Below are 18,202 nucleotides of genomic sequence, written 5' to 3'. Positions count from 1 at the left end.
GGAGGGAGTGAATCTCTCTCCTACTCTCACTCCTGAGCAACGGGAGGACTGCCGCCAGATACTGGAGCAGTACTCTTCTTTGTTCTCCCTTGTCCCGGGAAGGACCCACCTGTGTACCCATGATGTGGACACAGGAGACAGCCCACCAGTGAAGTCCAAGACCTACCGGCTGTCTGACAAGGTGAAGGCTAGCATACATGGAGAAGTTGCCAAGATGCTAGAGCTGGGAGTAATTGAACCTTCCAACAGCCCTTGGTCCAGTCCGGTGGTGCTCGTGCCAAAAGCCGCACCACCAGGCACCACACCTGAACTGAGGTTCTGTGTGGATTACCGAGGACTGAATTCAGTGACAAGGACTGATGCTCATCCGATCCCTAGGGCGGATGAATTGATTGACCGGCTAGGAGCTGCCCAATATCTAAGTACCTTTGACCTCACTTCAGGGTACTGGCAGATCTCCTTGACAGATGGAGCAAGGGAAAGGTCAGCCTTCTCCACGCCTGAGGGACACTACCAGTTCTGTGTGATGCCCTTTGGGCTCAAGAACGCCCCTGCCACATTTCAGCGGCTGGTGAACCAGGTCCTCTCTGGATTGGAGAGTTTCTCTGCTGCCTACTTGGATGACATTGCTGTCTTCAGTAGCAGCTGGGAGGACCATCTGCAGCATTTGCAGGCCGTTCTCCAGGCCCTGAGACAAGCTGGATTGACCATCAAAGCCAGCAAATGCCAGATTGGGCAGGGGACGGTTGTGTACCTTGGACACTTGGTGGGTAGGGGGACTGTGCAGCCCCTGCAGGCGAAGATTGAGGCAATCATGGCCTGGGAACCCCCCAAGACACAGACTGAGGTCCGAGCTTTCCTGGGCCTCACAGGATACTACCGTCGCTTTGTGAAGGGGTATGGCACTATTGTAGCGCCCCTCACAGAGCTCACCTCCAAGAAACAACCTCGACGGGTAGTTTGGACAAAGGCTTGTCAGCAAGCCTTTGAAAAATTGAAACAGGCAATGTGTGCGGCACCGGTCCTGAGGGCCCCAGACTTCTCCAAGGAGTTCATTGTCCAAACGGATGCATCGGAGCATGGCATTGGGGCGGTGCTATCGCAACTCAATGAAGAGGGCCTGGATCAACCTGTAGTCTTCTTATCCAGGAGGCTGCTTCCCCGGGAACAGAAGTGGAGTGCCATTGAGAGGGAAGCTTTTGCGGTGGTGTGGGCTCTGAAGAAGCTGCGGCCATACCTCTTTGGCTCGCACTTCCTGGTTCAGACCGACCACCGACCCCTTCGTTGGCTGATGCAAATGAAGGGGGAAAATCCCAAGTTGTTGAGGTGGTCCATCTCCCTACAGGGAATGGACTTCCGGGTGGAACATCGGCCTGGAGTGGACCACGCCAATGCAGACGGTCTCTCCAGGTATTTCCGCCTTAGTGATGAGGACTCCCAAGGGGTTGGGTAGTTCTCCCCACTTTCAGCTGGGGGGGACGCGTGTTAGACCTGTCTGACTTTTTGGCGAAGTCCCTCCTAATTTTTATTTATTTTGTCCCCTTTTTGGCCCCTCATACCCTTGTTAATTTTTGTGTCTACTGACTTTTTGTAGGAGTTGGTCAGGGGGATAGGTGTTTTCTCCCCCCCTCATAATCTTTTACCTTAGGCCCAGAGGCCTGTTCTGACAGGAAAGTTGGCACCACCTAAAATGGTGGCCACCAACTGCCCCAACTGTCACCAACAGAACCTGGCCATAGCACAACATAGGGCATTCCAGAACCTTCTGGTCCATTCTGGACCACTGAAGGGCAGCCTATAAAAGGCGGAATGCGGGGCAGCCATTTTGTCTACCTGTGAGAGTCAGCTGGAGGACAGGCTGTAGCTGAGGGTGGGAGGAGGTTGGATTTAGGATTGACCTCCTGGACTGGGAAGCTACCTTATAAGTCCAACCCACTAATCCCCTGTTGGTTACTTGTCTTGGCCCCGCTGTGGGAAGTTCCTGGAGACCCTGGGCGCCTAGCTGACCCCTTGTCTAAAATCATACAGGGACAGCTTCAGGAGAAAGAGACTGCGGCGCTGTGGTGCGCAGTCCTCTGCCCAGTGAAAGGAATTCTGCTGTGATTCCCTCTAGCAGTGAAGGGTTAATTCTTGTGGCCCCATCCTTTTATTTAACTCTTCAAATCATCCTGCCCTGGTCTCAGCGACTGTCTCCTCGTCCAATCTCCCCCAAGTGAGTCATCTCTCACCTGCCGTGAAGTGGGCGCTGAGGGAGCAGTGGCCGGGAGAGATCGGCGCCGCATCGTGACTGAGGAGGCGCTTGGAAGTTGAAGGGTACCGGTTCCCTGAAGCGGCACGGAAATCGCCGTCTGCGGGGCCCCCGGGGGCACCGGTCGCGGCATTGTGCAGTGACTCAAGGTTGCAAGGCCGTCAGCGCTACCGCGCATGCCCCAGGCGTTCCCACTTCCTTGATGTAGGAGGGGTCGAGGGCCGGGAAGGCCGGAAGGTGTAGCGTCTCGCCAGCGGAGCCAGCGCGGAGGTAGGCGGGAGCGGAGGCGGGTCTGGAAGAGAGGAGTAGCGTCTGAACTCCCCGCGCATGCCCAGAAGTGTGCGCGCGTAAGCCCCGAGTGAGGGGAAGCCTCTGAATCCCCTCGGCGGTGGAGCGGAGGAGAAGCGTCTGAATCCCCTCGGCGGGGAAGAGCGAGTGTGGAGTCTCCTCTGTTCTGCTCCCGCGCCCCTGAGAGAGAGCTGGTTTAAATCGGAAGGGGGAAGCTGAGGGGCTCTGAAGAGCGGTGGGTCTCCTCAACGTTCAGCTCCTTTGCCCTGCCTCAAGTGAGGTGAAATACAAGTAAGGAGGATTAAGCAGGGGAAGGAGAGGCTAGGAGGGGTCCCTCTTAAGGGCAGAGACTGCCGGTTGACTGAACTAGGACCAGGCTGGTGCTAGGGAGCGACCCTTTGGTCCTGGCAACATACAGTGAAAGTTATGACATTAAAAGTGTAATGGTTATTCAAATGTAAACTATCATTTTAATTCACATGTCTTTAATGCATTGTTCTACTGCAAGAAGTTAAAGCAGAAGGAGGCTAGTGCATCCTTCCATGACCTAAGGTGTGGAGAGGGTTAAGGTTTAGGTGTGACAGAGAAGACCACATCTTCAAAGTGATGAATTAATGTAAAATACAGTTAATGCTGAGTATTGATTTGATTTAACAACTTCAACAGTACTGTGATTTATGATCTGATATTCTGCAGTGCTTTCAATTGAGAATTCTGAAACAAAGAGCAAAGATATTATTTTTATAAAACAGCTCATATTTTTCTAACAAGTTGGTGTAGTGTTGTTTTTGTGTGCTATTGCGTGGAATTACTTTTGGGTGGTCTGCAACCTTTACACTGTGCCTCTGTTATTCTAGTCTTGCCCTAGGCCAGGCTACCTAATTCCAACAACCACATAATGCTTTAGTTACATTAAATAATGGCCCACCTCATGTATATTAAAAATAGATGGGTCGCGAAAATGTGTTGTTCTAAAAATTGGGTGTGTTTCTAAAAAGTTTGGGAAGCACTCTAGAAGATATTAATAGAACCCTGCTCTTCTTTTGCCCTCACATTAAAATTATCCCATCTGTCTGTTATAGGACTAGGACAATACTATTACATTTTGGCCTCCATCAGCCCTTATGGGAGACCATTCCAAATATTTTACCATTCTTTCCAGCTCTTAAAGGTAAAAAGTTTGAAGAGTAACACTGTGATTAAGCAAAAATGTCAGCAAAGATGGAGTGAGGAACAAGATCATAGCGTGGCTTGCGTTCAAGGTTGGCAGAGGGCCTCTTCAGTGCCAGACTTGAAGAGACTATAACAAGTTAACATTCCAGAATTGTCTTATAAATGACTTCATAATTATTAGTTAATAAACTGGAAATCTCTAAGAATACCTAAAGGGAATCAGATAATTGTCAGCCTATAGCATAATCTAAACAGTGCCAAGACGGTGTTTCCCAGAAGTACCCGCATCCTTAGCCCTCCCTAACCTTAACATTCAATGTTAATTACCTTGCAAGAACTGGAGAATTAATATGCATGCGCTAGTTACAAAAATATATCAAGTATCTTATGCTTTTTTACTTAATTGTAAAGTTGAAAGATGTGTTTCTCTTATTCGGAGCTACAAGTTATAAGTTGACGCAATCAGCAGGTCAGATCTGGGTGGACATTGTCAGTCCTTTCTCTTTTTAAAAAAACTTTTCTAGCCACTTGTACCATGAGTCATTAGGCATCTTACTCAAATTACTCTTACTAAAATTTCAAATCATTTGACAAAACTGCAACTGTTACAATGGTTCTTTCGCTTGCTCATTTTAGGTAGATAAAGACATTTGCATTAATGATAAATACAGGCATCTGAAGACTATTCTCATTATCTGTGGGCAAATAAACCATACAAAAGTTTAACACTCTAAGTTTTCTGAGTCAATCGACTAGGAACCATGCGTGAAAAGACTGTTCAGTGGTATTCCTACAGCGGTGTATCGCGCGTGCTCAGAATAAGCGTGAGGCTCTATCAGCTCTGCAGTGACACGATTCACCTCAGCCATCTATACCTCACCTGCTGTACCTGGAAGCTCCGACAAGACACGCAGCGCAGTACTTGGAAAGTTTGAGGCATTCTGTGAACATAAATTAGTAAAACTAATGCTAGTCCAAATTAGCAACTGCTCGTACCGCTGCTTTGCTTTCAATTCCGATTTCCCGCTCTTTTATTTATGCCCGCCTACGTGTGATGTACGCAGGCGCCAACGACGTTTAGTTCTAGTTGCTCAGCTGCCATCATGGAACAGGATAGAGATACCAACGTCGGGACATCTTAGAATCTGAAAGTTTCTCCTGAAAGCGATATGGTGTTCGTTTCTCACTCGCTCTTTAGACGTAGGGAGTGATCTTGAAGGGCTGATGGTCCGCTAGTACACACGAAGACATGTTAAAGCTGAAGTGTCGCTTGAAGCGCCCCGACAACACAGGTTATAATGGGTGCCATCTTGAAGAGGGAAATACTGTCCGAATTTCTCATATAAAAGACCCTGGAATGCAACGCCTTAGGTCAACCGGCGAGAATGTGAAAACACAAGGCAGCCTGTCAACGTGTTGCGTTTGAAGTTGGTGGGTAGGGAAGCGGATAGAGGAAGCCTCCAAAGGCTGTTTATGCCAAATGCAGCGTAAAATAATTGAACAAATACTGGCAGCTAGGGGACTTGTTGCTCACTACCTGAAGTGGTCATTATATATTTTTTGTATTTTTTTATTTATGTAATGCGATTTTATATAGCGCGAACTTCACCCGAAGGTGTCAGAGCGCTTTACATAAGAAACAGCTGCAAAACATAAGGATTTAGGATTACATGCGTTACATAAAAGATACACACAGAAAAAATTGCAGATGTAAAGTCACACAAGGAAGATATACAAACAGAAAGAAAAATTGCAAACGTACAAATAGTAAAGTCACTCAAGGAAGAGATACAAATGGATATACTCTTTAGGAGTCACAAAGAATGGTAATGAGTACAAAGGTCTACTGCATATACTAGTGATTAGAGTTATCTCTATATACACAAGGAAGGGATACGAATGGATATACTCTTAACAGTCACATAGGAATGGTAGAGAGTACAAAAGTCTACTGCATATACTAGTGATTAGAATTATCTCTATATACATTAGGAAGGGATACAAATGGATATGCTCTAAGAGTCACATAGGAATGGTAGAGAGTACAAAGGTCTACTGCATATACTAGTGATTAGAGTTATCTCTATATGCATATATACACATAGGTACACCGTACACAAATCCCAGCATTTTAGAACAGGAAAGTTGGAGAGTGGAAATAAAAGAATCAAGAGAATGCATTTCTCCCATTGACTATTATTAAAGCAAGGGCAATTTCAGGCGGAAGACAACCACAATAAAATCATTTTTGGCTTCCGAAATGGGGAGTTTCCCACCTAAATCGGGTCTATTGGCATGTATGCATGGTAATAGCTGCCAAGTTTTCAGAATGCCTATCTGTGACATGTCTATGGTTTCAATGTGTTTATGAGTGACATTCTACAACCAAACGTGTGACACTTTCATGTGAGTAAATCAAAGCAATGACCTTGGTGCCTCTCTGTTACTTTCTGTTATTGTGTCCGGACATATATCACAACAGTAAACATAAACCTAAAACGATCCAGACCTATTGTCATTGCCAATGTGTATTAACAGTATCAGCTGAAGGAGTAATAATGATTTTTTTTGTGAATAATTAGAATTGAAAATGTTTCAATAGTGAAAATATTAGACTAAATTAAGCACTACTGCGATCTGTGTAATGGTTAGTTGTATTCAGAGTGCTCAAGCATCCCCACTACTACCAATTTCAAGGCTATAGTCTCCCGCCTCCAGATTCCTGCATGCAGAAACCCCATTCAGAGTTAGTAAAACTGTCAAAATTAATTTGTTGATGCATGTCACACACTGCAATCTCCTGCCAATAATTACCTCTGACATCAAAAGTTAGGATTTGTCCTTAATTCTATTAAGGACCAGAGGCGAGGATTCTGTTTATAATCTTTACTTTGCTGATTATAAATTGGAACAGCAGCCAACTTAACATTAGCTTATATAAAAAAAACTACCATTCCCAAAAGTCCTTGGGATATCACAACCAATCCTATCAAGGCAGTCGCAATATAGTCCATTCTCAATGTTCTTTCTGCCTCTTTTCTTCGCTGCTCAACTGCCACGGATAAGTGTTACTCCCTTATCCTTTACTTTTGGGTGTTTACTAAATATATTCTTATGTTTGCCTCTATGTGCGGCATGTGTTTTGCCTGCAGTTGTAGCTCTTTCGCTCTATAATTAAATTTTGCCTTGCAGGTTCTCATTTCATTGTATTTTCAGCCGTGGGAGCTCTCCTGTCCTCCTTACGCGGCTGTGGTGCAGTCTCCCAACTATTAGGTGACACAAGCAGCCCCCTTCAGCTAGGCAACGCACGTCTCTTGTTTTCCCTTAGGGATTGAGAGGGGCGTTGTGCGGGAGTCACACAAAGACTTTCCTCTCAGCCTGGAGACAAACGCCCCAGTGCAGGGTGCGTATCTTAGTACATTACTGCACCCTTAACGGGGCCTTATCATTCTAAATAAATATTCCACTCCCTAAGGGCTCTGTGTCAAGCGAATTTGACTATGCAGGCCCACTTTGGCTCCCTTAAGGTTATACTGCTGGTGAGTTAGCCACACCCTGCGGGGTCTGTATTTACTCCAGATGACATACCGGTTGTGCAGGACTTACAAGGGACACTGTCTCAGGCAGACCCACCAAAATCCTTTTGGGTGTAGTGCTCCGGGGCCTTAAACCCACCATATATTGAAGGCCTCCGGTCTCCCCCAATACCACATCAACGGTTATGCCTGTTACTTATATTGGCTCTCCCAGTGGATGCCATGCAGATGTCTAAGAGCACATAGGTCGAGGAGTGGGCCCTGTCCTTTCTTCCCTGGGATGACAATTTTTATTTATTTTGAAAGTTTTATATAGCGCGAACAAGATCTTTGCAGATATCAGAGCGCTTTACAAAGCATAGAATAACACCAGGAGAGTGAATAGCAGGCCATTTGGTACAGCGTAGTTGTAGGCAAAAGTGGGGTGGGGTATGTACATGAGGGAGCATAGTAAAACAGGTACATCAATAATGCAGATAGTACAAATAGGTGTGAGCATAGACAGTCTGGTAAGTCAATAATACAAGTAATACGAATAATCGAAGGGATCGTACAAATAATACAGATCGGTGCAGAGACTTTAAAAATCCACGTTAATAGATCAAGTGTATTTAGCCATGAGGATAGCTTTTACTTCTTTCTTAAAAAGTGTGATGGAGGAGATGAGTCTGGTTTCAGGAGGGAGTGAGTTCCAGATCCTGGGTGCCATTCCTGAGAAGGAGTGTTTATAAGTTTTTTCCTTCCGGAATCTTCGAGGTTTTAGCAGAAGATTGTTTGTGCCTCTAGTGTTTCTAGAGCCGCCAGAGATTGTCAGCTTCTGGGTGAGGTAACCGGGTGAGCTCAGGTGTACAGCCTTGTGTGTCATGCAGGCGATTTTCAGATGTATTCTGGCTTCAAAAGGCAGCCAGTTCAGGGATTTCAAGTCAGGGGAGATATGCAAGTGTTTTTTTGACCCAGTGATGAGTCTCGCTGCAGCGTTTAGAGAAGCTCTTAGGGGTGCAGTAGTAGTTAGCGGGAGACCGCAGAGGGCGATGCTGCTGTATTCTATTCAAGGGATGACTAGTGCTTGTACTGCAGTTTGGAAGTCTTTGGCTGGGAGGAAGGGTTTAAGTTTCTTCAGGGTATTGATTTGGTAGTTCGCACCTTTAGTTGCCTTGCTGATGTGTTGCTGCATGTTGAGATTGGTGTCGAGTGTTATGCCCAAAGATTTTGCTGAGTCCACGATGGTTGGTTGGACATTGAGTGCAGTTAGGTGTTTAAGCCAAGCTTGAGTGGTAGAGATCTTCACGGGAGGTGAGATCAGAAGGAACTCTGTTTGCAGAGCATTGAGTTTGAGATGATTATCGGCAAGCCTGGATTGGGTGCTTCTGATCGTTGAGTTCAGGAGTACAATGTCTTTGGGGGATTGTAATTTGAGATATAGTTGGGTGTCATCGGCGTACATGTGAAAGAGTACATTGGATGCCTGTAACAAGGTGGTGAGAGGTTCCATAACTAGGTTGAACAAAGTTGGGGATAGGGAGGATCCTTGGGGGACGCCTAACGATACAGGTATTGGCGAGGACATAAGGTTGTTGCACTTGAATTTCTGCGACCAGTTGTGTAGAAAGGAAGTGAACCACTTGAGGACAGTCCCAGATAGACCCATTCTTGTGTTTAATAGTTTGAGTAAATTCTCATGTTTAACGGTGTCGAATGCTGAGGAGAGATCAAGAAGGATGAGGAGGCAGGTATCATTTTGATCTAGGATTTGAAGTGCGTCGTCAATTATGTGAGTCATGGCAGTTTCTGTACTGTGTCCTGCTCGGAAGCCTGATTGATGAGAGTTGAGGAGATCAAACTGGTCAATGTGTTTGGTCAATTGTAGTTGTGCGCATTTTTCCAGGAGTTTGGCGAGAGTGGGAGTATTGGTAATGGGACGGTAATTGTTTAGATCAGATGGGTCGGCTGTAGGTTTCTTTAGTAAAGGTGTGACTTGTCCGACTTTGAGGGAGTCAGGGATGGTTCCTTGTTGGAGTGAGCTGTTGATAATTTTAGTCCAAAGTGGAAGGAGCAACGGGGTGAAGCCTTTGACAGCGTTAGCAGGGAGGGGGTCCGTGAGGTGATTGGATGGTTTCAAGGTGCTGAGCAGTTTGCCAATTTCTTCTTTAGAGTAGGTGTCAAAGGATGACCATGTAGCATTGTTTTTTGGTTCAGTGGGTGCTATGCAGTAGGGTTTGGGGTAAAGGCTTGCGTCAATGAGGAGATCACTCTTTATGTTGTCAGTTTTTTGGATAAAGAAAGCAGCAAAGTCTTCAAATGAGGGTGCTTCGCGCACAGTGCTGGGTAGTTGGGGTTGTTCCTTAGATTGTGTTCTGATTAGCTCGAACAGTTTTCTCGGGCGGTTTTTTGCTTGGTCGAGCTGGAGGCTGAAGAAGGCTGATTTTGAGCGCTTTATTTTCCTGAAGTAGGCGTTTCTCTTTTCCTTCAGAGTTTTTAGGTGCAGTGTAGAGGGGGCTGATCTCCAGGTGCGCTCTGCCATTCGCATGGCTCGTCTATCCTCATTAAGACTCCCGTCATACCATGGATTGGAGATTTTGGTGGAGACTCTTTTTAGCTGCATGGGTGCAGCCTCATTGATTATTGAGGTCATGGCGTTGATATAGTGGTCAGTCAAGGATTGGACGTCCCTAGCGCCGGTCTGAGGGAGTAGGAGGTCGTAACTGTTCGGGGGTAGGGAGTTTGGGTTGAGTTTTTTCAGGTCTCTTTTCCAGACTTTAGGCTTGGAGGATTGAACCGTGTTGAATTTGACTTTTTCCTTGATGAAGAATGTAACAATATGATGATCTGACCAGTCACAGGGTTGAATAGACTCAAGTTGGATAGCGTCCTCTTTGGAGATGATAAGGTCGAGGATAGAGCCTTTCTCGTGGGTCGGGCTGTTGCATAATTGTGTGAGGTCAAGGGCGTTGAGGAAGTTTTTAAGACTGTTTACCACCGCATCATTGTGATCGTTCCAGTGGAGGTTGAAGTCACCAAGGTACATTTGAGTGACCTGTCGTCTGGAATTGGTAGAGATCATATCCATGATTTGTTGGGCGAAGGTGAGGTTGTCCCTGGGTGGGTGGTAGATGCCGTGAAGAGAGCATATCAGTTTGCCCTCACTGATAATATCGAGGCAGATGTATTCATAGGAAGTTGGGGAGGGTAGGGAAGGTGCGGTGACTTTCAGAACAGAAAGGTTGTTCCTGTATATGCATGCGATTCCACCACCTATCTTGCCAGACCTGTCAAGTCTAATGATGTGGTAGTTGGGGGGCACCAGAATGTCCATTATAGGTGTAGAAGATTCAGTTAGCCAGGTTTCAGTCAAGATGATTAGGTCAAGGTCCAATGTTAAGATGAGATCAGCTATGGCGGAGGAGTGTCTAGAGGCCGATCTGCAGTTGAGGAGAGTGCACTTGAAACGGGGTGTGTCAGGGGAGGTAGAGGGTTCTAGAGTGAGGGGGACTTTTCCAAGGTTATTAGGGATGGAGATTCTGTTGTTTAGTGTGGGGGGTCTACGGGGATTTGAGTGTATCGTGGTAATGGAGAGGTGTGTGGCGGTTGTGTGGTTTAGGGGAGCTGGGTCGTAGGAGCGGAGGAGGGTGAGTGTGTCGAGGTCCGAAAGAGGGTTGCATGGGCGACGAGGGCGGTTGTTGCGATTGTGGACAGGGATCGCGGTCCAGTGTGAGGGGTGTAGAGTCATCCAGAAGGGTGGGGGGCAAATTGGGAGGGGGGGTGGTGGTGTGTGAGTCTTGTCTGGGGTGTGTGAGGAGTAGTTCTTTGATGGTGTGAATGTCTTCTTTGATGGTGTGAATGTCTTCTTTGAGCTGGAGGAGGGTGGAAATAATCTTGTCCAGCGTGGGATAGATGTTGGTGTTTGGGATGGAGATCATGGGTGAGTGACTGACCTGAGAGTTAGCGTGCGGGTGAGGGGGTGGGTTGGTGTTCGTGCAAGGCTCCGTGGTGGCGGTGTACGGGTTGGTGTTAGAGAGGAGAGAGGGGTTGGGAGGGATGGGTGTGGATGAGGTAGGGAGGAGGTTGGTGGTGTGGATGAGGGCATTGGTGGCGGGCGGAGAGAGCCGATTGGGGGTTGAGTGTATGTTAGTGGTGGTGGGGGAGCAGGTAGGGTAGTGGGGGCTGAGAGTGGGGGGGGGAAATGGGATTGGAGAGGGTCCTGTTGTGGGGAGGGGGAGTTAAATTAATGGATGTGGTGTGCTCTGCATGGTTGGTTAGAGGGTGGTAGTGAGGACTGAGAATGGGAGGGGATAAAGGGTGGGATTTGTCGTTATGCATGTCGTTCTGGTGCTGAACTATGCTAGAGGGGTTGTGAGTGGGAGCTGTGAAGTCAGGGGAGAGAGGAATAGGAAAGGTATGAGTGGGGGTCCAAGGGTTGGTGGTAGTGGGGCGGCTGGTGTATGAAGGGGAGATATTTGTGTCTGTGATTGAGGAGTGTGGGGTGGTTACAGCAGGTGGGTGATTGACTAGGGTGCTGGGGGTAGAGGTGAGGTGCGTTTCGTTCTGGTGCGGAGCTAGGTTAGAAGGGTTGTGGGTGGGGGCTGTGAAGTCAGGGGTGATAGTACTGGAGGAGATATGAGTGGAGGTCCGAGGATTGGAGAGGTGCTCTTTGAAAGTGGGGAACAGGTTGTCCAGTAGTTCCAGGTTCCTGTCTGTGGATTGAATTAGGACAATCCCGTTGTTGTATATAGTAATGGTGGATCTACCTGGGAAGAGTTGTGATGGTGTGATGGAGAGAGTTAGGCCATGAGCGGATTTCCTGGAGGTGGAGACGGTGAGTAAGGTGAGGAACGCTTTTCTCCATTGAGCTCTGCGTGTGATGTGGAAGAAGATATCGATGTTCAGGGATCCATTGACCGGTGAGAAGTAGGTGTCGGCAAAAGGGGTTTCTGGGTGGGACCTCAGGAAGTTGTGTTTAAAGCGTTTAGCGGCTTTTTTGGTGAGTGAGGAAGGGTAGTTGATTTTATATGTGTGCTTGCCGATGGGATCCATGTTGGGATGGCGGTATAGGTGGGTATGGGAGGGTGGACGATAGTGATACACATGTGCAAAAAACAAATGCAGACAGTAAATTAATGCAGACAGTAAATTACATGGAGCAAAAGTGACACTAGTGAGTAGTCAGAATAACCAAAAAATAAGAGGTAGCAATCGGTGCAATCCAGGAATAAAAAGTGAAATGGGTGCAGCTTACAAAAATGTACAAAGAATATATGAGGTAGCAATCAGTGCATTACAATCATAAAAGTGAAATGGGTGCAGCTTACAGAGATGTGCCGTATACAAGTAGAGGTATAATACTGGTGATTACAGAAATGTACCATATACAAGTAGAAGTAGAATACTGATGATATACTGGAACAAAATACCGGTGCAACAAAATCTAAATAAGTCAAAAATTACACTAGTGAGCAGCCAGAAATATATGAGGTAGCGATCGGTGCACTATAGCTGAAGCAAAAGTGAAATGGGTGCAGGTTCCAAACAATGTACAAAATACAAATAGAAGTATAATACTGCAACAGTAAGTTACCAGAACCAAAAGTGACACTAGTGAGCAACCAAAAATAAATGAGGTAGTAATCGGTGCATTACAGGGGAGGTCATAGCCCCTATAGAACAACACCTTTATTGGCAGATTGTGGAAGAGTATGCAAGGAACTCTTGCATGGAGGCACCCCCTGAGCAAGGGGCATCACACTCAAAGAGGAAATCTACCATGGAGGATCAGGACGTCTTCGGGTGCCTTAAACGGGTCTTCGTAGCTCAGATGCAGCACCCACAGGTCACTTTTGCTTGGCGTATGTGCTCTTAGACCCCCTACCTACTCCCTTGGACATGAGGGAGGGCGATACTTTTCTTGGGGACTCTGTTGAAGAGGCAGGCCCCTTGAGGCCTTGGCTTCCTCTCCCCTCCCCCCCCCCCCCCCGACACCTCTGAAAACCCTTCTAAAACCGGAAGTAGCGGGCATGCTGGAGCCTGATGACAATAGCCATCCTTGCTCAGCAGAATTGGCCAGAGATGCTAAAGTGGCGTAATATGGTGCAGGCTGCACGTGCAAACCCCTAGAGTAAGAAGCACACAGATGCCTAAAAAAAGAATGCTACCGACCCTCTTTGGAAGGCAAAGTAGCCCTTACCCCTGAGATCGACGCCAGGATGGCCACTTTCCTGGACAACTTCATAAATTACCCTTAGATGGAGATTGGTCATTCATGGTGTTCTGGCCAGGACAAGCTTCTTGATGTAGTGGGGCCAGTGACCAAAATTCTGGACATGGGTGAAGAGACCAAGACCTCCGGCTCATTAGTCTCTACGGAAGTCCTCTCAGGTTAGGCACAGAGTGACATCATATTTTTAGGGAACGCTAACTGCACACTTTCCATAGATCGTCAACGCTCTCTTCTTATTAAAGTGGACCCTAAGTTGGGGGATTTGGCTTCCTCAGAGACCTATACGGTGGCCTCTTTGGTGATCCTTTCATCAAGGAGCTTTGGAAGTTTGTGGCAACCTTCTCATCACTTGATAAGGCCCAAACCTCTATCACAAGGATCTTTAAACCCCATATTTTCTGGGGGACCAGCAATTGGGGGGACACTTTGATGGCCGTTCCTCCTCCCTTTCCTCCTAGGGACAAGGGGCTCCAGGCTCGGACAGTTTTAAGACCAAGCCTGCTTCACAACCCCACCAGAGGCCAGCAATTACACAGCAGAGGTGGTTCCAGGGGACAGACCTCCAACTCCTCCAACCACGGTGAATGTTCACTCTTCTTCCCAGATAAAAATAGAAGACGGCTGGTGAAATTTTTTGCACACATGGGTGTCCCTCACTACAGATGCATGGGTCTTTCAGAACGTCCGGGATTTTCAGATTGAGTTTTATGGCTTACCCCGGCAGTTGGCACAGCCAAGACCACCAACCTTTTCCTTAACAGAGAGCAACCTCACAGACAAGGAGGAAATGGCCCTCCTCGACAAAGGGGCGATTTGCCCGACTATCTATACCGCACCCCACCAGGTTTATCAGCAACCTCTTCTTTGTTGACAAGCACAATGGGGGTCAACAACCCATAATAAACCTCAGGGAGTTCAACAAAGGACTGTGTTACCACTCTTTCAAGATGTAAGGGATCCATCTTTTACTGGATGTACTTCAGCCATTTGATTGGATGGTGTGTCCGGACCGGACCTGAAGGATGCTTATTTGACAGTCCTGATCTTCAGTTTCTTTGGAGTGGCTAAGCATTCAAGGGCACCACTCTCTCCTTCGGTCTGTCTTTGGCACCTTGGTGCTTCACAAAGGTCCTCAAACCTGTGGTAAAACACCTGCGCGTCCAGTTGTTGCGGATTATAATGTATCTGGCTGACATGCTCATTATGAGTCCATGTCCCACAAAGTTATGTCTGCAGCCGCAGACAACCTTGAACCTCTTGGGAAACCTAGGATTTGTGATTAACAAGAGCAAGTTTCTCCTGACCCCCTTTCAAACTACAGAGATCCTGGGGTTTGTGATAGATTCCTTAATGGCCTGAGTCTTCTCTCCTTCCCTCTTCCCCTGTTTACCATTGTTGCTTTGACATAGTTAGGCACAATAGGCGAATAGGGGAAGTTGGGATCTCCCCATCTTACTTGTTGTTTCCACAGAGACTTAGGTAAGAGCTTGACAGAAAGTAGAGCATGTTACAGGCTTCGGCATTTTATTTTCAGTAGTTTTATATAGCGCAAACAAAAACAAAGTGTAACACTCAGTTCTTGTTTGCGCTATGTTTTTAAACTACCAAAAATGAAAAGCTGATTTTCTGTTACCATACATACCAAGTGACTCAATTCCGGCGAATTGCCTCTACCTCAATAAGTCAGTGGTGGAAAATACATTCTAACCTCGTCTACATTACAGCTGGACAATGTGGTATTTATACAAGCTTTCTGCCTCCTTAGTGTTCAGCAATATTTTCTACTTGTGTCAATAATTCTGCTGCCCAGATCAGACTAGAACTGGGCTTACTAAATTATGAAGTCTGTAACATCGGCTCGTATTTAAACCTCTGCCACAAACTTGGACAAGCACACACAGGCTCATTAGAGTCCCTGGTTTGGCTAGATTTCTCAGAGAAAAACCCAGGGGGCTCGTACGGTCGCCTTTTCAAGGACTCCATCCGCGAAATGTCAGCGGGCGACCTATGGGCCCTCAACCCTAGCATAACAGCATTTAAAACCAGCATTAAAAGATGTGTCAGAACGAGCTCTCTTATCATTGACAAAGCCCATTTTGCCAAACGCAGACATGCATGGGCAGTTATGAAGTCTTATGGGCGGCATTCTCCTGCTATCTACCTGTCCTGTACTTACTCCCTCTATTTAAAACTTAGCTTTATGGCTATTAGACTGGGTGACTGGCAATTTTTAAAAGACTTGCCCTCTTAACGTCGTACGTCAGAAGTTTTATTGTGCAGAGGGTGTGGCAAGGCGGCTGAAACCTTGGAGCACGTGGTCTGCCTCTGCCCCGCCCTTATGCCACAGCGCAGACGTAAATTGAAAACGGAGTGGAACAGGTTGGGTATTCGGTCCTGTAGACAGGCAATCATTGTAGCACTAAACCCTGAAAACATAGCTTTAAACATAGGCCTCACAACCTACATACGCTCTGCATATCGTATCTTTATGCATGCTTCTTCCATTTAAGCAAGAGTTTAAATTATATCGCACTTTATTTCCGAACTGCTAAATCCGTTTTTTTCTTTTTGGTCCGCATTTTACCACAACCTGCTGCTATCGATGTGTTGCTGCTGAGTTGTATCTGATTTTATTTTGTCATAACCTGTATCTATTTGCAGAACATCTGATTGCTTTTACAAGCCCAACATTGCTAATTGTCGGTATCACATTCCTCTTCTGTTTAAATGTCTCGTTTAAACCTACGCTGACTGCGCTTTTTAATCACCCATATGCAACAAGAATCCGCTCAACGCTATTTGGAAGATTCTCTTTTAACCATTGTTGTTTTATTGGTTTGCTTTTTCTTAATAATGTGTACTGTTGTCTGAATTATGGTTGCGCACTTTTAAGGATATATCTTTTTATCCAAATAAAGATTATTATTATTTATTAATATTATTAACTCCTATGTACTACTCAAGTTTGTGTGTTTCATCTTTGCACCGTTTATAAGTATACTGCCACGTGCAATGCTTTATTTTGTTTATTTTATTTTCTTCTGCAACATTTATTACTTATTCATTTCATCTTATGACTACCAGTCACAATGTTGTTCAGCCATCACCGTTTCTGCAGAAGCCTGGTAAGACGGAAATCAAATGGAAACAGTGGGTGAGTATCTTTGAGAATTATCTAGTAGACATTGATGCTCTGAGGTACTAGCCATCTAGCAAATTGACGTTATTATTTAATCACCTAGATACTGCTGCACAAAATGCGTTCAACAACCTTCCTATCGCGGTAGCACTAAGTGGTGATGGGGAGTGGAATATCTATTTGGAAGCAAAACAAAGGACGAGGAGGCAATATTCTGAAGAAGCTAGTGTACTTCTAGAGAGACATAATTTTTTCAAATCCAAGCAAAGCAGTAACAAATGGGTGGCGGAGTTTATTGTTGCTTTGCGTGGCTTGGCATCCACCTCTATGTTTGAAAACTGTGTTGAGACACATATTAGAGATCAATTTGTTTTCAACTGCTTAAAAAACACAGGAATGACTATTAACCTGCTAGAATCCATCTGTTTCAGAAGTAGTAGACACTGCAAAGAGTATTGAGAGATCCACTGTTTCATCTCAAGCCTTGGCTAACCAGGAATGTTATTCTCCAATATTTCAGATGAAAACACAGTTTGTGCAATCCCTTCGAAGGAAAACAAAGACGTTTTGTTACAGATGTGGGTCTAAGAATCATATTGGTAACAGTTCTTAATGCCCAGCTTTTGGGAAAAATGTTTAAAGTCCAAGAGAATAGGATATTTTCAAGCTGTATGTAGAGCCCAAAGTATTTGTGGTCGTGGCTTAGGAATTAATACGGTGGATGTACAAGATTGCACTGATAACTTTATTGATGTGCTTCTCACTATTGTTGATGAACTAGTTACCATCAAAGAAATGAGAATTAAGAGTCCTATTTGTCAAGCTGTAATTGGTGGTAGATCCATTGAAGTTATGGCAAATTCTGGGGCACCCGTTACTGTTTTGGCCGATGGGATCCTTTTCTCTTACCGAACAACTAAAAAAAATACATTAATCCCAATGCATTTGGGGACCAGGATATTGATTAACTAGTTATTTCAATTCCTTATTGCAATATTTGGGTAGGACTGTATGGAGAAAAGTGTGTGTTGCTAATAATAGGACATTATTGGCTGGAAAGATTTTTCCAAAGTAGGAATTCGCTAGAAACCTAGCTATGAGGATCCCATTGTTTTATGAGAAATGCCCATCTTATCTACAGAGTTGAATTCTGATAGTATGGCATCTTAAGATCCACCAGTCTTCAAAGATGAAATTGGTTCTGGTTTGGGTTCTGAGCTTGAGATAAAACTTAAAAAAAAATGCTATTCCTATTGTACACAAAGTAAGACTAGTTCCTGTTAGTGTACCTAAAAATGTACAATGTTTCTTGACAAACTTTGTGCTGAGGAGGTCATTGCTTCTACTCATTATTCTGAAGGGGTTTCCCTATGGTTCTTACTAGAAAGAAACATGGCAATCTTCGCCTGTGTGTAGATTTACATTCCTTGAATACTAACATTTTAATTGACTCTCACTCTTTGCCCCACATACAGGAAATAGTTGCTAACGCTGGGTAATCTAAGTATTTTTCTACTAAGGACCTTTACTCAGCGTACTATCAGATTTCTTTGACCGCTGATTCTCAAGATTTAACTAGATTTATTGCCCCCTTTGCGGCTTACAAG

At 45.6% G+C, this 18,202-nt stretch overlaps 1 protein-coding gene across 2 annotated transcripts in view; it reads right to left on the bottom strand.

Annotated features, from left to right (window-relative positions):
* The window catches only part of MRNIP (MRN complex interacting protein), a 229,717-nt gene extending 224,989 nt beyond the window's left edge, over positions 1–4,728 (bottom strand). For both annotated transcript variants that reach the window (XM_086931337.1, XM_086931338.1), the window contains exon 1: positions 4,590–4,728. In XM_086931337.1, the coding sequence (XP_086787463.1) occupies positions 4,590–4,649 (60 nt within the window). In that variant the 5' untranslated portion in view covers positions 4,650–4,728. The remainder of the gene's footprint in view (positions 1–4,589) is intronic.
* Between the last annotated feature and the right edge of the window lie 13,474 nt (positions 4,729–18,202).

Source organism: Lissotriton vulgaris, chromosome 7 (assembly GCF_964263255.1).
Source record: "Lissotriton vulgaris chromosome 7, aLisVul1.2, whole genome shotgun sequence".
Taxonomy (NCBI): Eukaryota; Metazoa; Chordata; class Amphibia; order Caudata; family Salamandridae; genus Lissotriton; species Lissotriton vulgaris.
The sequence above is the reverse complement of the archived record's forward strand: the minus strand, read 5'-3'. Positions and strand labels throughout refer to the sequence as shown.